The sequence below is a fragment of the Phaseolus vulgaris genome, chromosome 5 (assembly GCF_051622355.1).
Source record: "Phaseolus vulgaris cultivar YP4 chromosome 5, ASM5162235v1, whole genome shotgun sequence".
In the NCBI taxonomy this organism is placed as follows: Eukaryota; Viridiplantae; Streptophyta; class Magnoliopsida; order Fabales; family Fabaceae; genus Phaseolus; species Phaseolus vulgaris.
Genome location: NC_143502.1, coordinates 43,639,374 through 43,662,258, shown reverse-complemented (window position 1 = coordinate 43,662,258; position 22,885 = coordinate 43,639,374). Strand labels below are relative to the sequence as shown.

The window sequence follows — 22,885 nt, the reverse complement described above, 5'->3', positions numbered from 1 at the left end:
AAAAAAATATAAAAACATAAAAATGAAATATTTATAATATGAGTTGGGCCTAGTATATTGGGTGAGTTGGGCTGCGATGGTCCAAACTTGAAAATAGGAAAGGAAAGAGAAGAGAAGGGAAAGGATTGGGGTTGGTTGGTTGGTTGGTTGGTTGATTGGTTGGTTTGTTTGTTTTGTAATGTTCATATCGTTCTTTCGTCAAAGTTAAAACTTGGATTTCGATTCATCTGATTCTGATCTAATCAATGAGATCAAAATTGGGGTTTGATTGCACTTGCACTTGCAGGGCTTTCTCTTTGGTGCTTATTACTATTAAGGTAAGGTAAGTCTTGTCTTTCTGTTTCTGCAATCAATCAATTACCTTAGCTCCAGTTACAGCTTCAGCTCTGTCTCTTCTTTATGCAATAATTCAAGAATTGTTATGATCCATAATCTTCTACTTATCAGATCTTGTTCTTATGGATATGCCTGCTTATGATTATAATATCATATATATATATAACAATAATCTACACTCTATCTTTCATGTAGATATGGCATCAATTGAGACATATAATATGACGTTATTGACTGTTCTCCAATTAGGTTTAGAAGAACTTACCCTAACTATCTTTCGCCATTGCAAAATTCTAATTCTGTTGCTATTTTTCTCCCCGTTTCTTTCTCAATAATTTGCAGGTTTCTTTCTTCCGTTGAAATGATCAGTAGTAATTATCCTTCTGCCAATGAGTCTCATTGCTTAATCCTGATTATACGTTTCCCGAGATGCAATTAGCGTCGAATGGCGACAAGGAAGAATGTTCAGAAAGCGAACCCATCTTGAATCACCATCATCTTCATTTGCAACCACCTGGAGAACCCTCCTTTTCCTGTGAAATTATTCCTATTTCTCCCAACCATGATGTCGATCATGATTTACAAAATGTTCGGGTTGATGAGACTTGTAATCTCGTAATTGCAGATCAGCCACAATGCCGAATATGCCTCGATATTGGAGGTCTCTCTCTCTATGTGTGTGTGTGTATCCTCATCATACTTCCACTTCTTCATATGCTTTCCCTGAATCTTCTTGATGATTTCACAACTTCAGATATTCTCTGGCTATCCAACTTGCATCTCGTATTACTTATCATCCAAATGATTTTTCAGGAGAAGATTTAATTGCCCCATGCCATTGCAAAGGTACGCAAAAGTACGTCCACAGATCATGTCTTGATAACTGGAGATCCACCAAGGTAAGTTCTTTTTCCTTCTTGGTGTCTCTTTTTGATCAAAATAATACTATTATCTGATTCAAATGCAGTAGAACTATCTATTTTCTATACGAATTTAGTGTCCATCCATTCTCTGTTCCTTCCGTTATCTGTGAAGATGTCCGGGTATACTTATGATCCTGTCATACTAACTGACTTTTCATTTTTGCTGTTTTAGGAGGGCTTCGCCTTTTCTCACTGTACAGAATGCAGAGCTGTCTTCATATTACGTGCAAATGTCCCACCAGATCGGTGGTGGTTGAGATTAAAATTTCAGTTCCTTGTTGCTAGGGATCATGCATTCATTTTCATAATTGTTCAACTGGTATGCTTATCTGTATATTGCAAAATTGGTACTCTGATGCCATAGTATTCGTAGTCATCTTTTGTTTCGTTTTGTGATCTGCAACTAGTTGTAATGATACTAGGAAGAAGTCCTAATTTTCCTCTCTGGTACAAATCATTTTATGAAAACTCAATTCAATTTATTTACTTGATTAGTAGTAGCACTGTAAGGAAGGAAACACCCCTAAGTAATTGAATGTTTTTAGGATCTCTAATTTCTTCCAGAAACATAACTGATAGATCTAGCATATTGCAAGCCTTTTAGTTCCGAAGGTGTAACAGTTTTTATAATACATGAGTGATTCCTATATCTGATAGCTTTCAGGGAAACCGAAACCTAGTTGGTTACTCTGGGTGAAGTGTCACAGTAGAAGACATGTTTTTGTTGATTCTAATATTAAATACCCCACCTAACCCAACCCAAATCTGTATGGAGTGAAAGTGTAAACGGAAGTAACGGAGCAGCAATTTGTCTTGGAGTTTTATGGCAGTTGATTTGATAGACTTTGAATATTCATGCCCATCGAAAGAGATTATTTGATGGAATACTGTTACTATGTATTTTAAATTTATTAAAAATATACACTTGAAAGATTATCTGTTACTTTACCTTTTCTAATTTTAACAGGTTGTTGCTTTCTTGGGAGTGCTTGTGTACAAATTTTATGGAGATGAACTGAGGGAAATGTTTGGTTATGAAGAACATCCATATGGATTTTATACAATGGCTGGTATATACCCATTGCTTACCCGCAAGAAATTTCATGGGCAATGTTTGTATCTTTTTCTTTCACTAGTGACTATTTCATGCTAGGATGTTTATTTCTTCATTAAATTGGTAAACTTAACGGTATATATGAACAGTGGTAACTATCTTAACCTAAAGACATTATTGTAAGCTGTGGGAAATTCATTGTAGTTCTTTGTTTTGCAGTTCTAGCCATTGTTTTGGTGGGATTGCTCTATGGCTTCTTCATAGCGATAATATGTGGCCAAAGAATCAATGAGCGCCACTACCACGTTCTTGCCAAACAAGAATTGACTAAGGTCTACATCCCGAGAACCCAAGTTTTTCATGTAAAACTAGTAATATTACTGCAACTAAACAAGTCTTTTAGTCTAAAGATATGTATTTTCGAGGAAATGCATCATTTAAATTTTTGTTCCTGATTACAATTGACTTTTATGATACAAGGAATATCCTTTATCCTTTATCCTTTAAAAGAAATTTTGTAGGCATTTAACTCTTCACTTTGTTCTTTACCTCTTCAATTTCAGGAATATGTTGTAGAAGATCGAGAACATGTAAAGAGTGTGCCTGAACTTGATCCGAGTCACGTGACGGAGCTAAGGATGTTGGGCCTGTACTAGTTGGTATAATATGCTTATCCCATTCTTTCTCTTTAAAATTTCAATTATTTTTTTAGATGTTAGGTTTGAAACGTCCCGGCTTCATCCTACCCATATCATCCTTATACGTTCTTAGAAAGTAAATGTCGCAAGCTTTCGGTTTCTATTTTCAATTTCATAATCTAATCTAAAAGGCCAATGTTAGTCGTCAAAATCATCCTTCATAAACATTCTTGTGCGTTATTATGTGTACATCCCCATTGTTGGAACCAATATTCTTTGTTCTTTGCTTACAGTATTCTCTAGAACTATTTTCATTGCATCATTACTGTCATAGGGAACCCTGTGTTTCTCTTCTAACTGCAAGATGCATCTTCTGCAGAGTAACGTTGAATTTGTTGTTATACAGGCTTGTCTCCATGGTTCCTTTCACACTTGTAGATCACATTGGTCTGTTTAGAGTGATCACCCACCAATATGGCTGTTTGGACAGTGTGCAGCCACATGGGTGTCGTTTGTCTCCAATACCCTTGTACTCTATTTTGATTCTTTATTTTTAATTTATGTCTTTACAGCAAACTTATGAAGAAATATGCTATAATTCAGCTAGAAAATTTGTGAATCAATGTTGTTTGGTGGAATGTAAAGGAAAAAAAGTGCAGATCCTATAAACCTGTATGTAGCTGCCGAATGGAGATGTTTGTACTTGTAACTTATAAGTCCCTGATGTAACCCACAATTCACCCTTATTTTGCAATCTTTTCTCTCAATTTTATACAAAATATTATAATCCAATGTAGATTTTTCCTGTCCAGGTTTTTAAACCTATTATCGTTCCGGGTATGTTTGGTTATCGTATTGCATTATGCCATAGAAAACTTTTATTTTATGCATTTTTCCTTGAAACTGACAGATATGGAAACATTTCATATTCGAAATATGTTCCTATATCAAATATCTGAAGTGTGAACATACCTACCCCAAAATCTAATGGATAAATGCGACAAACCATTTTTGAAAAGAAAGAAGACTGAAAAGAGATCAAATCAATTTCTCCTTAAATTATATAATAAATTGTTACTGTCCAAGTGGAATGAATAACGAGGGAGTTATAACTGGCTTCATCCATTCTTAGTAGAAATTTCGGCCAATTGGGTTCTTCATCATTGGTTGCAGTTTGTTTTGCTTCTTTTACTCATTTCAAAAAGCTTCTTAAACTATTGTTTTACTCATTTTGAAAAGCTTCTCAAACATTTGATGTTAAAGAAAATTAGAGTTTCTTTGAGATATAAGTGTAGAGTTTCTTTGGGAGTCATACAAATTTTAAGTCGCAAGGAAGTGTAGTGTAGGTTGATTTTTATGGGACTAAAGGAAGAAAAAAAATTAAACTAAACATAAATATTTATTTTGTGGCCAAAGTGAAAAAAACAAGTTTTTTTCCTAGTTAGACAACAAAATAGGTTGATCTCGAGACTTGTTTGTAAATCGATTAAGAAATAAGTTTTTTGGATACGTGAAATCGAATTCCAGATTCATTAGAACATGGATAAAACATTCTTGTTCTCTTGAACTTGTCACTCTATCTTCGTTATATTATTTTTTAGAGTAAAACATTCTTGTTCCTTCTAAAAAAAATACTAAAATTACGAACTTTTCATTCTAAAAGTGTTACCAATAACTTTATAACTTCATTCAAATATTTTTATCTTTCTTTGTATACTTAAAATACTTTATTTTTAAATTTGCAATGTTGATATTTGATTGTAAAATTTAAATTAGCTAATTACAATATAAAAAATCGTAACAAGAGAAAAATAATTTGTATAAATATTATTTCATTGAAACAAATTAAAGCATAATACTCGTATTTTAAGAAAAAACATATACTTCTTAAATTTTAAATTTTAAGTATTTTTTTTAAACAAGTGTTGTATTTTATTTCATTTGTAGTTTTTGTTTTACTACTTTATTCTTTTAATTCTATCACATTATCACATGCATCATGAGTGCAAGAATTAACAGAAAATGTTTTCAAGTGGCCTTAAGATTTTGAATATATAATTGATTAATAATTTAAGGGCATTTTGTATCCATAATAATTCTACCATACTAGAGTAGTTTGAAAAACAGTTTTTTTTTATAAAAAAAAATTAGTATTGCATAATATTTATATTTCTAGTCTGTGCAAAACTGGAATTTTTACTAATACAGCCCTTACATTCACAATTAGACTGATACATTAATTTCAGTATATATGAATCTAAGATTAATCTTGATATCACTTTAAAACATGAGTTAACTCAATTCCATAACACCAAGATATAGGTAAGTGTTATTATCTAACTATATATTATATACTTTAACTATATAAATGAGACTTAATTTCTTTTCCAATAAGACAAATGGTTCATAATGTAAAAATAAAAGACACTGGTATGGTGCAAACTTCAATGACTTCTCTGTCATGCTATGAACCCATTGAAAAGAAAAATGAATTGCGAAATAATAAAGCATGCATATATCATTTTGTTGTTTGTACAATGCATGTCATCTCATCATACCGATTTGAGAACGGTGGACAGAAGAAGCAAAAGTAATTTAATAATCCTTTTTCCAAAACCACTAAACAGCTAAATATATACCATGCATGATATCTTTGAAAATTCAAACCCACTTAAAAAAACCAGACCCATTGAAAAGAATGAACTCCTTAGGAATAATAATAAACGAATACGAATTTTCATTAGCTATACAACAAAGTAGGAGTTGAGGGTAGGAAAAAGAAAATGACTGATGTCAGTTGTAGTAGACCCATCACGCTTACCAATAACACTTACAAAAATACAAACTTGTAGCACCATATTTTTAGCTGTCGTAAGAAAATACTTCTTCAAAGAAGAATATCTAAGGTTTCTGCTACACTGGAATGACATCAATCTTTGATGTGTCTTCACATCTCAAAATAATACCCTCAAGGCTAACTGGAAATATACATTTAGCCCATTGGCATCCTGTCGTCAAAGGCTCGGAAGGAGGGACAATCATAAGTACATTGTCATTTCTTTGAACAACTCCCATCACGCTAACTGTGCTACCTTCTTTGATGTACCTACAAAAGGAACAATGGAAGTCTCATAAGAATATCCTACCTACCTACCAAGGGTCCCCCCAACTTCAGAGCCTGATGTTGTCACCATTAGTACCATGATGCATAACATGAAACATGAATTATGAATGGACTACAATTAGTATATTACCAATCTGCAGATACGTCACACAAAGCAACAAGCTATAAAAAATAGCTGCTTTTCCCCCTCCTCAACAACTATTGAGAAGGATTTAACCTTAACAGCTTCCCGTTACACAAATACATAACCTGGAGATTTAAACTCTGGCGCAAGGGTAAGAGCTTTACCCTTCTTTTAATTGCATCATTCGATCATCACTTGACAGATTTCTGTTTCGCAACCACCGAAGGAACTCCGGAGACATATCTTTATTGTCAGGGCTAACATCAATTACAATAGAATCGTCAACATAAGGAGTCACTCTTGCACCATAGCCTGTTTTAACCAATGCTCTCAGTCCAGATTGGAAATCAGAAATGTAGAAGTCCACCACATGCCTCTGCATTATATAAATGTCAAGGTAAATACTAAAATACTCGAGATATAATAGATTAAGCCAAAAAAATTCCAAATGCTAGTCTAGTAAACACAAGAAAACAGTTAAATAGGTGACAAACTTCAATTGACCACATTTATATCTAAAACTTCCCAACACACAATATTCCTATCACAACAGGCATGAAGTTATTCTTAGTGACAGTAAGAGAATACTTAGATAGTTAATAGCAGATAAAATAAAACCTTCAAAGCATGAGCCCAAAGTCCCCAACAAATTAACCGATCAAGAGCAAGGGGAAAAAGGCATTCTATGAATTGCTTACATGGAAAGTTAATAATAATAACTTTTCCCCTTTCAATAGCTTGAAGACTCATGGAACAACAAGCTCCCAAAAACCTTAACAAACCACTCTATATAAGTCATTTATAGGAGTAGTTTTACTACAATGTGATTGAAATAAATATAGAGATATATTGCAGGTTACAAATAAAAGGAGAGATTTCAAATTATGTCAACAGAATATATTATACCCTAGGAAGGAAAAAAATGAAAATGAACAAGCAAAAGAAGTTTCGAATAAACAAAACATAATGTATCCATTCTGGTCAAGGTATCTCAAGAGTCTTCAAAGGTAATTTTCAATAAAATAGAAAACTGAAAACAGAAGATTTAACATATTGAAATTACCTCAGCTGCTCTGAGTCCCCATGTAAAACAGCGATGCTTTGGATTGGCTGCTTTTGAATCCCACTTTCGATATTCAAATAAGCTAGTAGAAGTATAGACACATCTAGGAACTTTTTGAAAGGATGACTCTAATGGAACATTACCACAGGTAACCACCTTCAAAATGAACAACAGACCATTGGCATTCCTCTCATATTATATATGTACGCACAACACCAATAACAACGACATAAACAACAGCCAGAACAGTACAATTACAGTTTTTTTTTTTTTTTTATCGGCACAATACAATTACAGATGAGAGCCACCCGGAAACCATTCAATTCAAGTCACTGATATCCAATACAAAATAATCAGTCCCTTATCCGCATAGAGAAGGGTGGTTAATTGTGGATGCAATCATGATTTTTGCATGGCTGTGCTTAATTAATCAATAGTATATACATGAATGTGTCAGTATTAATATACATACCCCAGAGACCTTCACAAATTGGCCATTCTTGGCAGTTCTAAGTTCAGCGTCAGGATAATGAGAAATGAAACCAACAACGGCTGTCCTCCCACAGCAACTATTCCAAGTGAATAATGCAGCAACAGCACCAAAAAGAACAATTACAACGACCAGGAGAATGGCATTGTGGACAGCTCCAAGAATAAAAGCACCAGCAATGAATCCCATAATGAAAATCAGAATTACAGACCACAATATTGGCTTTGGGAAGTTCCTCCTGAAGGAATATTGATCATCTAGGCTAAGAGTGGTTGTGGCTGGATTGTGAGTTACGGAGCTATGTGATTTCATTGATCCTGTAAACTCTAAAGGACCAGATACCTTCCTTGGAGCCCCTGCTGAATTTAGAGGCCCAGATGTAATAAGACCAGTTGTAGGAAGAACAGGTGGAATCGGACCAGAGTTTTGGCGTGTAACTCCGCCAGACTGAGGTCCAGATGACTTCTTCACAGGCTCCCCATGTTTGTTCAGTGGACCAGAGTTGGTCTTTTTCATGGAGACAGAAGCCGACATGCCTCCAGAAGATATGTTACCTGATGTGGTATAAATAGAACGAGGTGCAGTATTTGGCAAGATAGGTCCAGAATGTGAAGCAGCACCCACAAACGACCCAGTCCGTGAAGGAGCATTATTTAACTGACCAGATTTTCTAGATTTAGAACCATCCATTGGGATATCAAACATTTTGCCTAATTCTCCTGATTTCTTGATGTCTCCACCAGTGTAAGGCATAGCAACTGACCTCATTGTCGGAGTTCTTTCTTTCGGCTGCTCAGGCCGACCTGATACATACAGGCCATTGCTAAGCTGATGAGATGGGAATCCTCTCGAGCCCATCAAGACCTCTCTAAAGCAGCTGCAGGAGGCAACCGATACGAAACAACAGCAGTATACTGAAAAGCAGCAATCAAAGTAATACTGCAACAAAGTGAAATTGACAAGAGAATCAAAGCATAATTTTAGCCACAATTCCAGGTTTTAACGGGAAGATATGCACGCATTGATCTAGATAGAGAGCACATAAAGTATGGTAAACCGTGTATTGATTGCAATGCGCCCTAGGCCTAGAAGAAAAGTGAGAATAAGCACATACATTTGAAGAAATCAAGAGAAAAACATGAATTGGCGATTTTGTAGGAAATAATACTCCAATAAAACCCAATAAAAAAAAGTTGTGTGCAATAGATAGAGTGCATTGCAGGGAGGAGTAGGAGGTATCTGAATCTTATCTATCTATGAAAGAAAGGGTAAAGGTGTTAGTGAGTTAGGTGAGGAAGTGATGAATGGAAAATTGAAGATCTCAACAGTCATTTCATTGAGGAGTGAGGGGAGATCCAATAATGATGAATTGAGAGAGTTGTTGGTGTTGCGTTGCAGTGATGGTGATAGTGATGAGATAGACGTAAACAAATGGAATCGAAAGGCAGCATCAAAGTTCCATGCAATGCAGTGAAGGGTGAAGGAGATAGATGGATCGATGTAAAAAGTGTGAAAGATGAAGATAAAGATGAAGATTTGATGTACCTTGAAGCATGATTGATATTCACACACAGAAGAAGAAACTCTCACAGAAACACAGAAGAAGAAACTCTCACAACACAGATCCCATCTTCTCTTCTTCACTTCTACTGCTCCACTCTCTCACTGCTACCCTTATTCCTCTTTTCAAATTAAATACAAATTATATTATCAAACCCAACGTTACATAACATAACCATCAAATGCCGCAAATCAAACACTCTTTTTTATTTTATTTTATTTTATTTCTTTGTTTCACAGATATTTCATTTTTTGCTAACAAAATTTGATGAAATGATAACTAAATTTGGAAAACATTGATTAACACAGAATAGATACGTAACCGTACTGTATTAATTAATTTAAATGTAATTTTTGCTTAAACCATAAGAAAAACACTCTCTAACCACATCCACCATATCCATACTTTACGTAAGGATTTCAAATTCCAATACACCATGCCAATTCAAATTAATAAATTTTAATAATTAAGCAACTCTGATGATTTATTATAAAACTAAAATAATTTATTATAATATTATAATATTATAAATATACTTACACGTCAAGCCCAGCCCACGGAATCAGTTTCACCGCTTCCAATTCTGTAACTGTAACTCGGTTTTAGCTGGCTCCACCTCCACCACCACCTCCTCCACCTCCAACCGCCTTTAATTATACTTTTTTTCATTCATTTTTTTATATGCTACAATTCCATCAACACAGAGCACGTCTTCTTCAAATTTCATAATGTCAATTAAAATTTCTTTTAAAAATCAAAACTACACTTATTCCATAGCCAAAAAAGTTAGTATTTCTTTCATATTTCCCTTGTTCTTTTGCAATGTTTGGTACTGTGACATTTCTCACATTTTTAAATTCTTACAAGTAAAATTTTTGTCTTTTTAATTGTCATACTTCGAAGTTATACTTTTTAGATTTTATATATACTGCTTTTATTCTAGATTAACTAAGAAGTATTTTGAATATTGCGATGTCTGTGTAACTAGGAGGTTAATATTCACAGTGATATTACAAAAGAAAAAAATAAATATATTTTTTTTATTCTAAACACTCCATTAAAAACAAACCTCTCAAATTTCACAAAGTTCAATGTTTTGCTGCCACATACGAGTAGTTGGGTTTTTTTTACCCAATCTGAAAAAGAGAAAAATATCCTTTTAATCTTGTTTTTTAACTAAACTCACGACTCTACTTGAATTAGAGAGAAAATTTCACTTGCATTCACCTTTGTTTGGTTAAACACTATTCCAAATGTACAAGATGATGAAAACCCACATTTTTTTCTACAACTTATTACCGTCTTTACTAAACCAAACACAAAAGAATTGTTCAAAGTGTTTCTTCAAAGCAAAATGATTTGCTGATCCGATCCAAATGTTGCATGAATTCCAAACAATATTCGCAATTGGACAAGATATCAAAAGGTGGAAAGTTGTTTCCTCCTTCCTTCCTCATAAAACACATAAAGAATCCATAAGGTGAACCAACCTTCTAAGCAGATTTTGTTTTGTACCTAGCATGTCTTGTAATGTCCTTCAAATAAAGTTTTGTCTAACTCAACCCCATAAAACCGGCTCATAAGGTTGAGGTCTGCACCCATTTATATATTATGAAATGTCATTATCTCTAGTCGATGTGGGATCTCCAACACACCCCCCTCACGCCGAGAGTGATAGATAGAAGCTCGTGCGTGAGACTATACATTTTGGGTGGTCCGATAGCGGGTGGCCTGATAAGCCCAACAAACACTCGCTAGGATATGCTCGAAAAATGGCTCTGATACCATGTTACGAAAGAGTGGACTTTAAGCCTAACTCAACCCCATAAAACCGGCTCAATGGGGTGAGGTTTGCACCCACTTATATACAATGAAAGGCTCTAATCTTTAGTCGATGTAGGATCTCCAACACACCCCCCTCACGCCGAGACTGCCAACTCGTGCGTGGGACTATATATTATGGGTGGTCCGATAGCAGCCCGATAGCGTGTGGCCTAATAAGCCCAACAAATACTCGCTAGGATAGGCTTGTAATGGCTCTGATACCATATTACGAAGTGGACTTTAAGCCTAACTCAACCCCATAAAACCGACTCAATGAGGTTGAGGTTTGCACCCACTTATATATTATGAAATGTCCTTATCTTTAGTCGATGTAGGATCTCCAACACACCCCCCTCACGCCGAGAGTGATATATAGAAGCTCGTGCGTGGGACTATATATTTTGGGTGGTCCGATAGCGGCCCGATAGCGGGTGGCCTGATAAGCCCAACAAGCAATAAAAGATTTCATATGGAGATTTGACAGAATACTTACTCTCCATAGTCATTTATCGTCCCGACCTGATTTCAAATATTAAAAAATATTAAAAAAATTGTAAAAATGGTATAAATTATTTTTGAAGTATAAAAATCAAAATGTTAGGTTTATATAGTTATGTTTAATAAATGAGTAGTTTTTTTTTTTCATTTTAGTCTAGTTGCTTCCACCAGAATCCATGTCATTACAAAAATAATATATATATATATATGGTAATTAATTAGAGTATAATAGGTTTTTTGTGAATCTAAGAGCATCATAGTTTCGTAGTGTATGGTTGCTGCAATTATACTATTGATGTACGAAGCAAGCAAGTTTGCGTATCTTGAAAGACATCATTTGTTTCGAAAAAAAAAGACATCATTTGTGTTTGTCGTTAGGTCTGTCTGTCGAATGGAGCCGATAGAGTAGCCATGAAAGCAAACAGTTATTTATTTATTTATTTGGGTGCAGTTCAAGTATGTTAATTGTTAAAGAAATATAAATCTAAACTAACTAAAATAAAATAAAAATATTGTCATTTTTCTTTTCCTTAAATAAAAATTATTAGTAAAAGTTAATTCTTAACTAATATTTTCAAGCAATAACTACTAAAGCTTCCAAAATAAAATGTTTAGAATATAATTAATGAAAGACTAAATATTAATAATATACCTTTTTAAACACATACATAAATTGTTTAGTTTAAATTATTAAGATAAAAAGTAAAGAAGTATTTCAGGTTATTTTATATTTAATCAAATTAATTACATGCATGTTTGGATTATATATTTTATGCGTATATTTTCTTATGACAGCTAATTTATTAGCAAAGAGACAGATAAATAAATTCAGTATTCTATTTTTCAATCCCAAATTGATTCAGGAACGAGACATAGAACTCCACATTAACTGAAATTGTTAAAGATTGTAAAAAAAAATATATAGATTTCACTTTTGATTTCATGACAAGTCTAACTAATAATTGGTACTGTTTATCATTATTTTTTAAAATTCTTTTCATTAATTGGTGTTATTGATATTTTTTTCTGAATTGTTTATTATATTTAGTGAGCAAAGAATATAACCCAAAAAGATACTCAGATTCACACCATGTATCACCAAGTATACATCATAAAGAATGTGAATTAATACATCCACTAGCTACATGTTGACCAACCAACCATGCTATATTTCTCCATCTGCGAAAAATTGATATGCCTCAACATCTTCTAAGCTAATATTGATGTAGTATTGCAGCAGATGAAGGTCTGATGTTGGCAATGTTGAGGATGCAATTCCTTACATAGTGTGTTCTAGCACCTTGTCATTGTGTTGAAAAATTGGAACTGTCATGAATGATTTCCTCCCATGTTATCACTTGTCTCACTACCATACAGGTTATCCAACGGTTACAAAATACAGTTTATAGAGTTCTGGATGTGATGAATAAAAAATTTATTGCAAATTTTGTGGAACAAATTTGAGGCTCAAATCTCTGTCAAAACTCAGTAGACACAATGACAAATGTCTGGTATGAATTTCAAACCTAAATACCTAAGGAGTAAGGCGTAGTAAGTCTTAGACCGAAAGTGAACAAAGTTGGTTTTCCAAAAACAAAACATCCTGGCTTTTCATCCCTGTATCTTCTTTTTTGTGATTTGTTTACTGACGTGCCTCCTTACCAGGGTGCAAACAACATACGAAAGTACTTGCTTGAATTTTTCATCACAATACAGACACAGAAAAAAATTGCAGAAAGTAGGACGAAATTTAACAACTTTCGGTAGAGGATAGCCTCGGTTTGCACAAAATTTCTGAAAAATTATCCCGAAATAGTTTTTTCTCTTGAAATTCAACGTAAGAATCTTGACTGAATTTGAGACAAACAGCGACAGATTTGAGGTTAAACAAATTTGTATTCACTTAGAAAAAGAATCAAATAGTTTCACACAAAAATGAACCTTGCTTTCAGCTCTGACACTGATGAATAAAAAATTTATTACAGATCTTGTGGGACGAATTTGGAGCTCAAATCTCAGCCAAAACTTAGTAGACACAATGACGAATGTAAGGCGTAGTAAGTCCCAGACCAAGAGTGAACAAAGTTGATTTTTCGAAAACAAAACGTCCTGGCTTTTCTTCCCTGTATCTTCTTTTTTGTGATTTGTTTACTGACGTGTCTCCTTACCTGGGTGCAAACAACATATGAAAGTACTTGCATGATTTATTTCAAAAAAATTCAACGCAATATGGACCAAGAAAAAATTGTAGAAAGTAGAGCGAAATTTCACAAGTTTCGGTAGAGGATAGCCTTGGTTTGCATAAAATTTCTGAAAAATTCTCCCAAAATAGTTTTTTCCTGAAATTCCACGTAAGAATCTTGACTGAATTTGAAACAAAACGCGACAGATTTCAGGTCAAACGGATGAGTATTCACCTAGGAAAAAAATCAAACAGTTTCACACAAAAACAAACCTTCCTTTAAGCCCTAACAGTGATGAATAAAAAAATGTATTGCAAATCTTGTGAGAGGAATTTGGGGCTCAAATCTCATCCAAAACTCAGTAGACACAATGACGAATGTCTGGTATGAATTTCAGATCTAAATACCCAAGGAGTAAAGGGTAGTAGGTCCCAGACCGAGAGTGAACAAAGTTGGTTTTTCGAAAACAAAATGTCATGCCTTTTCTTTCCTGTATCTTCTTTTTTGGGATTTGTTTACTGACGTACCTCCTTACCGGGGTGCAAAGAACATATGAAAGTACTTGCATGAATTTTTTCAGAATTTTGCAACGCAATACGAACCCAGGAAAAAATTGCAGAAAGTAGCCCGAAATTTCACAAGTTTCAGTAGAGGATAGCCTTGGTTTACACAAAATTTCTGAAAAATTCTCCCGAAATGGTTTTTTTCCTGAAATTGCACATAAGAATCTTGACTGAATTTGGGACAAAACGCAACAAATTTCAGGTCAAACGGATGAGTATTCACCTATGAAAAAAAATCAAACAGTTTCACACCAAAATGAACCTACCTTTAAGCCCTGACAGTGATGAATAAAACATTTATTGCAAATCTTTTTGGACGAATTTGTGGCTCAAATCTCAGCCAAAACTCAGTAGACAAAATGAAGAATGTCTGGTATGAATTTCAGACCTAAATACGCAAAGAATAAGGCGTAGTAAATCCCAGACTGAGAATGAACAAAGTTGTTTTCCGACTACAAAACGTCCTGGATTTTTTTCCCTGTATCTTCTTTTTTGTGATTTGTTTACCGACGTGCCTCCTTACCTGGATGCAAGCAACATATGAAACTACTTGCATGAATTTTTTCAAAAATTTTCAACGCAATACGGACCCAGAAAAAAATTGCAGAAAGTAGGGCAAAATTTCACAAGTTTTGTTAGAGGATAGCCTTGGTTTACAGGTGAAAAATTCTCCCGAAATATTTTTTTCCTGAAATTCCAGGTAAGAGTCTTGACTGAATTTTGGGACAAAACACAACAAATGTCACGTCAAATGGACTAGTATTCACCTAGGAATAAAATCAAATAGTTTCACACACAAACGAACTTTCATTTCAACCTTGCAGTGATGAATGAAAAATTTATTTTAAATCTTATGGAACGAATTTGGGGCTCCAATCTCAGCCAAAACTAAATAAATACAATGACGAATGTCTGGTAAAAATTTCATACCAAAAGACCCAAGGAATAAGGCATAGTAAATCCCAAACCGAAAGTGAACAAAACCGATTTTCTGAAAATAAAATGTTCTTCATTTTCGTCCCTATATCTCATTTTTGTGATTTCTTTATGGATGTGCTTCCTTAGATGAGTGTAAACAACATATTAAAGTACTTGATTGAATTATTTCAGAATTTTTCAACGCAATATGGATCCAGAATACAATTGTAGAAAGTAGGGTGAAATTTCACAAATTTTTGTAGAGGGATAGCCTTGGTTTGCAAAAAAAAAATTCAAAAATTCTCCCAAAATAATTTTTTGTTGAAGTTTCACGTAAGAATCTCAACAAAATTTGGAACAAAATGCGACAAATTTCACCTCAAACGGATGACTATTCACCTAGAAAAAAAATCAAATAGTTTTACACACAAACAAACCTTCCATTCAACTCTAACAGTGATAAATAAAAAATTTATTTCAACTCTTGTGGGACTAATTTAGGGCTCAAATTCCAGAAAAAACTCAATACACACAATGAAGAATGTCTGTTAAAAATTTCATACCAAAAGACCAAGGGAATAAGGCGTAGTAAGTCTCAGTCCGAGAGTGAACAAAAGCGGTTTTTCATAAACAAAATGTCCTTACTTTTCTTTCCTATATCTTCTCTTTGTGATTTGTTTATGGATGTGCCTCCTTAGCAGAGTGCAAACAACATATGAAAGTATTTTTGTGAATTTGTTCGTAATTTTTTAACGCAATATGGACCCAGAATAAAATTGTAGAAAGTATGACGAAATTTCACAATTTTTGGTAGAGGATAGCCTTGGTTTGCACAAAATTTTTGAAAAATTCTCCCAAAATAATTTTTTGTTGAAATTCCATGTAAGAATCTCGACTGAACCTAGGACAAACCCTGACAAATTTCACGTTAAACAGATGAGTATCCACATAGGAAAAAAATCAAACAGTTTTACATACAAACGAACCTTCCTTTCAACCCTGATAGTGATGAATAAAAAATTTATATCAAATCTTGTTGGATGAATTTGGAACTCAAATCTCTGTCAAAACTCAATATCACAAAACTCAAATCTCTGTAAAAATTTTAGACCAAGAGACCCAAAAAACAAGGCATAGTAAGTGTCAGACCGAAAGTAAACAAAATTGTATACAACTCTTGATATGATGAGTTTAGAAATAAATATATATAATAAAAAATAAGTTTAAAATTAAATGATATAAAAAATATTAAAATAATAATATTGAGAGTTATAATATAATTTTATAAAAAATGTGAGTTGTAAATCTATCATTACCCTTACCCATAATCTGCCATACCATACTAGAGAGTACATGCATCCTATTCCTACACCTCATTCATCATAGTCAGTAAAGGGAATCATGTTCACTTCCACCTTTTCTTTCTCTCCAGATCTAGTATTATAGCTATTGATTGAGAAACTGTCCCTCATCATCTCACCAACAATCAAATTAAAATCTTTTAATGAAATGGAAATGTGCATACAAATTATCTTACTCCCAAGAATAGGTGATATAGCTTTTTTATCACACAAAAATTCAATACATGCATTGCTACTATATCATAAACAAATACATATCTTTAGTTTCACCACCACCACCAACTATGATAAATAAAAATGAGGCAACCAGAATTTTACAAACAAACTGTGATGAACAGAAACCGCTCTGTACACATTTGACCGTGAGTTGAATAGAAAAGTTCAACCCTTTTGGTGAATGCAAAAAGCCATAAGGGGCGAGTAGTTTTGGGGAACCGTGATTGTCTTGGAGCATAACAAATAAATGCACAGGTTGTTACTAACAGTAACAAGAATAAGCAAAGTGGTTTTTGTTGGAGACATAAGGAGAGAGAAAATTGGAGGCTGAAGCAGATGAAGCTGGAACCAGTATGCGTGTTTTTCCAGAACCTATTCTCTTTCCAACTACATTCGCGTAGAACAGGCCTGAAATTGCTGGTACGAACACATCACTCTCTGCACTAACATAAAAGTCAATCACTTTCTCAAATTCAGAATCTAGGAACTTTTTCTTCTTATCTGCTGGCATTATGGCTTCCTGCACCAACCAACAATCATCAAGGAGTTAATGTCTACTTCCAAGTAAAAAAAATGATTCTAATTTGAATGATAAGAGACAGAAACAACTTATCTCACCTTTGTATACGTCTTAGGGAACAAATCCTTGAGAGAATCAAGGCTGCTATCCCACCTTGATTCAGTCACATAAACTGTGGTATCCTTGTCAAAACCAATCTGCCTCAAAAATACTGCAATCTCTTGTGCATTGTAGCAGCTTTTCTCCCCATCGTTATCACTATTTTGGCAGCCCTTCTTATCCAGCATCTCAACCCTTAAGTCCACAGCTATGAACTTTCCGTCTGAATTTCGGCTTAAAGTTCTTAGTCTTTCAACAATTGAGTCAACCACTTCATGCATTTCTGGCTGCAACTCTAAACTTTCAAACATTGCTAAGCATGCTACAGAATCAGTGTCGCCTTTTTTCCCTGCCTTTCTCATGTTTATTGAAGGGAAGTAAGTTGCAAGTCTTACACTTCCCTTTGTTCGGTATATTGGCTCCACATGTTCAGCTATGTAATCTTCTGTAACCCGATTAGGGACTTTCACAGCAGCAATATTCCGTGTTGATATATGAGCAGGAAGATCCTTAACCACTCTGACTACCCCTTCCATGCTTTTCATGAACACATCAATATCATAAATGTCCTCAAAATTCCTGACATTTCAATTATATTAGTTAGGAACGTCTACACCATTACACTCAAAAGTAAACTAGACTGAATTGAGAATTGAGTTCAAGAGCTATTCATCAATGACATCTACAATTAAGTACGCTCAGATTGGCCCTTGTTTAATGGAGTGCAGGAAACCATTTTCTATTTTACTTTTAGTCTACAACCACGTAAGGGTGAGGATGGGGGGCATCAAAATGAGTCACAAGTATTAACGAGTAAACCTTATAACAGTACAGATTATGTGAGAAGTTTTCTCATCATGCTTTTCAATCATGTGGTTGATATATATCACAAACAGAAACCATCTACCCACACTCTTCCTTGTGATAATTACTTCCATCACTTGTACAATGTTTCTTAATAGTAAAAGAATCATTAATGCAAGATGTCTGGAGAACGATTAACAAAATAAACTAGCATCACTTATTTTAAGGACCAATGATCCAAAAGCCCAAGTTTTTAAGGGAAAGAACAAGGTTGGTTTCTGAGAAAATTTAGACCTTAATTACAGAAACAAAAAGGCAGGAAAAAAAAAATTTAGTCAGCAGTTGAGAAATAAGCCTAATTCACTTTCAGCTTATGGTTTAGAACAAAAGCTTACGCATATTGGTTGATATGATAACAAAAAAAGATGATCAACATCAAACACAGGATGCAACATCGCAGACTCGTTTGAAAACAATATTGTCAAATTACTGAAGGAGGAGGGAACCCTATATAGTCTAAGCAAAGCAGAGGTTAAAATATGGACATGGGATTAAAATAAATGCTCTCATCCATAGAGAGACCTCTGCCAAGTATATAGTCTTCTATAGAATAAAATTTAGCACTAACCTCCTGTCACCAGGTTGGCTTCCTCTGATGTCAGGTATCACAAGCGTTGCCCCCAGACTTCTAGCAACAATCACTGCATCTGCTATCTGATAACCATCACTGGAATGTTAGAGAATAAGGAAATCAGGCATATCTATCAGGATCTGAGTACATTTTTTATTGATCATTTGAGTACATCTAAAACTATGGGCAACAAATAAAGCACTGACGAATATAAATGTTAGCAACTAGCATCGACAGTCAGGAAGGGGGAAAAGAAGAGGCAAAGCAGTCATCACTTTTTGAAAGTGTTCAACTCTATACTTGACTTCAAGGATAAGTTCTAGATTGAACGCACAAAGAATCACATGCAGCGCAATCTACCAATAAGTTACATGAATAAAGATGACATAAATAACATTGTAGCAAAACATAGTAAAACTTCACATAATCATCATCAGTCCGGGCCATACATAAGCAACTTCTCAACAAGTTAACCATAATGATTGAATAAGTTACCTGAGAAATATGGTATTCCGGGCCATTGGTTAATGCAAAAGTAACAAATCCTTCAGTCCGCTCCACATCATCTGCCACCCATGACAACACAAGTGTCTAATATTTACTATTTGGTAGCATTTGTATGATACAAGTTCCTCAACACTTTTGTGAGTCTTAAAACAAAAACTTACCAGCAGATGGCTTAACCCAACACGGTTTTAGGTCATCCACGTCTCCCTTCCAAAGTCCTATATTCTTTCTCACATGAGTAGCATCAAACTTAGCATTCTCAAAGTTGGAATCCTCCGATCCTCCAGGTAGCTTTTCCTTGCAAAGTAAAAGTAAAAAAAAGAAGAAATCAGTGTCTTTGAAAATGAGAAGAGTAAAAGTCGAAATAAGCCAGCTCTAGAAACTGGGCTGCTGCTGATGAGAAAAGGTAGAGAGATAGAGTAGATGGGAGAAGAGTGAAATAGAGATCAGAGAGTCTGGGATTTGGCCAGAGTTCATACTTTCTTCCAAAATTCTATCATTAGAGAACACTAATTGACTGCCAATAGGAATTGGAAGTTCAGATACTGAAATGTGTGCTAAATAATTAACAATAGTTTGACAATCATTGTACAACACAAGTTTCTGTGGAGGAATTGAAGAGAATGAATGAGCAGTGTAGAAGAAATGGTTGAACGACAAAGCATTCATGTGAGTATTTAATTGAAAATTATCTATAAAACAATTAAGGTCTTCTCTCCAGGCTCAAGTTTGTGAGTGTAGTAAACAAGGGATCTATAAATAAGATATGTGGAAAAGAAAAATAGAAGGGTTATGTGTGTGTTGTGGTGTGAGTGAAGTGTGGAAATGGAAATGGAAATGGAAATGACAATGGCAATGGAAATGAACAAGTAATGGGGAAGGGAAAGAAAGATGTTAGAGAAGAAGGGGTTACTTGAAGTGAATCAAAATGGTCTCTTTTGATCATATTTCCAAGCATGACAAACATTGTGAGGGTGAGAGCAGCCGCAACCACTTGTCTCAAATCCACTCCCATGTCTTCTTTCTTCTCTCCTCTGTTTCAATCCCTCGCCTTTTTAACAAACCCTCTGAAAACAAAAAGGAACCTTGGAACAATGAGATGTGATGAGATGAAGTTGGAAGCTTGAGCACATGGAAGATAACAAAATTCACTCAACAAACACATACAAGTATGCTAATGCCTCATACCAACTTCCTCTTTCTAATTATTATTTATTAACAAAGCTTTCTACTTTTTACACCACCGACACTTCCTCTGCAAAAATCAAATCTTCTCCAACATCCTTACTCTTCCTCTCTCCACTGTCTCTTTTTTTTTTTCCTTCAAATATGTTTTTCTGATTCTTTTCAACCACTGCACAACTTTTGTTGACCCTTTAATTCTGCTTTCACTGTATTTTTAAAATATATGCATACAAACTAATTAATTAAATGTAGACATTATTGCATATAATTTCAAAAAATAAATCTTATTTTATTTTATACATGAATATTTTTATTTTAAATTTCTTCCTCCATGCATAATATATTTATTTATTATATTTTATTTTTATAAAGATGTACTTTAATACCTATATTTATTTACAAATGTATTTTATAAGAGGCAAGAGATATTCATAATAGAAAACATTTTAACTTACATATGAAAAAGTTATATACTCGATGTTTTAAGTTATATTTACATTAAAATTGGTGGTTCAAACTGCATATTTATTTGTAAGTTATTTCTCTTTTATCACAGATAACGGAAGATTTTTTTAAAAAAAAACACCTATTTAATTGATACAAAATCTAAATATATAAGTTTAATATAAATATATGCATGTTAACAATTTAAATATGAGATGATTATTTTTATTTGTATATGTGGTGTGGTTAGATGTGATGGTACAAAGATATTGGACATCACAACTTGTTCAGTCTAAAGTTTGAGCTATTTACACAGACATCTCAACTTGTTCAGTCTAAAGTCTTAACCTTTAGTACATAGATTACTGAAGAGGTATTTGGTATTTGTTATTTTCATATTGGTAGGTAAAAGAAAGTGAGTTTGCTGCAAATCATAAAGAGCATTGTTTTTTTGTGTAAACAATGTGCACTGAGTTATTGAGATTGACTACAACCTACAAACAACCACTGAGATGAAACAAACACATAATCATTCAATTGATTAGTGACTTAAGACCATGTTGCCTTTTTCTTTTACAAATATAAATATACCATACCATATTTAGAAAATAATTAATTTGTCTTTTATATATATATATATGGGATGACATCGTAAAATTGAACGATTGGAATAATTATTTTTTTTTTATTAATCACTTTTTTTTTTTTTTTATTTGGGTTTCGGCTTTCAATTGAAAGTACATTTACAAAAGGTTCTTTAATCTTCAAATAAGTATTCTGTGAACAATAAATGTTGTAATAAATAATTTACCTTTAGCTATTTAGGTGATTCTGATGTGACGAGCCTCTTACTGTTGGATCGTGATTATCATGCATACCATAATTAAAAGTGTATTAGTTAATTTTTTATACGATTTAACATGAGTTAATTATTTTGTTATGTTAATACTGAAATTTTGGGATTTTCGATTCTAGCCGGTACTCTGTATAAAAGTTGAAAACAAAATTATTTAATGTGAGAAGAATAAAATGTGATATCAAATGCTAAAATTTGTAGAGAAAAGTACACTCCACCTCTTAATTAAAGTGTGAAGTTCAATTTTCAATCTTGATATGAAATTATTATAATTGAACATATAAAAAAATTAATTGTATACTTATAACCGCATAAATGCAACGATTTAGAGTGAAGAGATGGGATTAGATGGAATGTCCTAATATAATGCTTAATTGCTGTTTATTGTGACAGATTTGTGTTAAAATGTTGTGACAGATTTTCAATATATACAATCATAATGTGAAGAACACGAAATAAAAACAAATAAACACTTAAACATATGGGAAGGAGCATGAAGATAGTCAATAAGTAAAAAGATTACACAAAAATAAGATACATAGCTCTTAAAATTTTAGAGAACAGGATATAATTATAGTAAAAATATATACACGCGTGTGATAAATTATAATGCTATTAAAATCTTAATCATTAATTTAAAATAGAAAGTTGCCTTAATTATATTTTACAGTTATCTATTTTATTAGAGCCAAGTCCACTTTATCTCTTCTAAAAACCAGTGATTCATGAGTTTAGAAGACTAAATTGAATAATCTCAACTATTAATAAAAAAATTTAAAACTTAAACTTTGATAAATTCACGATTTTATTATGAATATACAATATATAATTATTTGTGTTTTTCCTATTTAAACCGCTCAGTATATCATGTATTTCACATTATCTACATTATTATTCAAGTTTAATTAGTCTTAAATAATGATTATTAATGAAGATAATGGAGGGTGTAGGAAGGTAAGCAGT

General features: G+C 33.5%; 3 protein-coding genes across 12 annotated transcripts; 1 reads left to right on the top strand and 2 right to left on the bottom strand.

Moving 5' to 3' along the window:
* Positions 1–40: 40 nt before the first annotated feature.
* On the top strand, positions 41–3,743 carry LOC137836101 (RING/FYVE/PHD zinc finger superfamily protein). 2 transcript variants are annotated; one of them, XM_068644942.2, is made up of 8 exons: positions 41–317; positions 679–997; positions 1,150–1,235; positions 1,432–1,578; positions 2,227–2,329; positions 2,533–2,645; positions 2,877–2,972; positions 3,358–3,743. In XM_068644942.2, exons 2-7 carry the CDS (start codon positions 766–768, stop codon positions 2,967–2,969), a joined length of 774 nt encoding a protein of 257 aa, XP_068501043.1. In that variant the 5' UTR covers positions 41–317; positions 679–765; the 3' UTR covers positions 2,970–2,972; positions 3,358–3,743. The 2 variants fall into 2 exon arrangements, with proteins under 2 accessions (XP_068501043.1, XP_068501044.1); XM_068644943.2 differs by having other exon boundaries at positions 59–322.
* A 1,897-nt stretch (positions 3,744–5,640) lies between these two features.
* LOC137836098 (protein SHOU4) lies at positions 5,641–9,734 on the bottom strand. 3 transcript variants are annotated; one of them, XR_011085194.2, is made up of 5 exons: positions 9,298–9,569; positions 7,735–8,691; positions 7,263–7,418; positions 6,206–6,575; positions 5,641–6,057 (listed from the first exon to the last, which is right to left on the bottom strand). XR_011085194.2 is itself a non-coding variant. In XM_068644935.2 (5 exons), the coding sequence occupies exons 2-5, from the start codon at positions 8,608–8,610 to the stop codon at positions 5,865–5,867; spliced, it is 1,437 nt and encodes a 478-aa protein (XP_068501036.2). In that variant the 5' UTR covers positions 8,611–8,691; positions 9,298–9,734; the 3' UTR covers positions 5,641–5,864. The 3 variants fall into 3 exon arrangements, 2 of the variants coding, with proteins under 2 accessions (XP_068501036.2, XP_090158659.1); XM_068644935.2 differs by having other exon boundaries at positions 6,364–6,575; positions 9,298–9,734; XM_090302533.1 differs by lacking the exon at positions 7,263–7,418 and having other exon boundaries at positions 6,364–6,575.
* Positions 9,735–16,775: 7,041 nt separating this feature from the next.
* On the bottom strand, positions 16,776–20,797 carry LOC137836099 (protein MANNAN SYNTHESIS-RELATED 1). 7 transcript variants are annotated; one of them, XM_068644936.2, is made up of 7 exons: positions 20,605–20,797; positions 20,351–20,504; positions 19,599–19,734; positions 19,426–19,496; positions 18,928–19,013; positions 17,495–18,074; positions 16,776–17,396 (listed from the first exon to the last, which is right to left on the bottom strand). In XM_068644936.2, exons 2-7 carry the CDS (start codon positions 20,450–20,452, stop codon positions 17,139–17,141), a joined length of 1,233 nt encoding a protein of 410 aa, XP_068501037.2. In that variant the 5' UTR covers positions 20,453–20,504; positions 20,605–20,797; the 3' UTR covers positions 16,776–17,138. The 7 variants fall into 7 exon arrangements, with proteins under 7 accessions (XP_068501037.2, XP_068501038.2, XP_090158675.1 ...); XM_068644937.2 differs by having other exon boundaries at positions 20,626–20,790; XM_090302549.1 differs by having other exon boundaries at positions 18,928–19,026; positions 20,605–20,776.
* Between the last annotated feature and the right edge of the window lie 2,088 nt (positions 20,798–22,885).

What these genes read in the sequence shown, in the direction of transcription:
- LOC137836099 (XM_068644936.2), bottom strand. Translation starts at nt 20,452, where the DNA reads ATGGGAGTGGATTTGAGACAAGTGGTTGCGGCTGCTCTCACCCTCACA. An exon ending in ACCATTTTGATTCACTTCAA is followed by an intron (nt 19,735 to 20,350) that starts GTAACCCCTTCT and finishes TTACTTTGCAAG; the next exon opens with GAAAAGCTACCTGGAGGATC. An exon ending in TCCCTAAGACGTATACAAAG is followed by an intron (nt 17,397 to 17,494) that starts GTGAGATAAGTT and finishes TGGTTGGTGCAG; the next exon opens with GAAGCCATAATGCCAGCAGA.
- LOC137836101 (XM_068644942.2), top strand. Translation starts at nt 766, where the DNA reads ATGCAATTAGCGTCGAATGGCGACAAGGAAGAATGTTCAGAAAGCGAA. An exon ending in TTTTCATAATTGTTCAACTG is followed by an intron (nt 1,579 to 2,226) that starts GTATGCTTATCT and finishes TAATTTTAACAG; the next exon opens with GTTGTTGCTTTCTTGGGAGT. An exon ending in CCAAACAAGAATTGACTAAG is followed by an intron (nt 2,646 to 2,876) that starts GTCTACATCCCG and finishes CTTCAATTTCAG; the next exon opens with GAATATGTTGTAGAAGATCG.
- LOC137836098 (XM_068644935.2), bottom strand. Translation starts at nt 8,610, where the DNA reads ATGGGCTCGAGAGGATTCCCATCTCATCAGCTTAGCAATGGCCTGTAT. An exon ending in AATTTGTGAAGGTCTCTGGG is followed by an intron (nt 7,419 to 7,734) that starts GTATGTATATTA and finishes TTCATTTTGAAG; the next exon opens with GTGGTTACCTGTGGTAATGT. An exon ending in ATGATGCAATTAAAAGAAGG is followed by an intron (nt 6,058 to 6,363) that starts GTAAAGCTCTTA and finishes TTCCTTTTGTAG; the next exon opens with GTACATCAAAGAAGGTAGCA.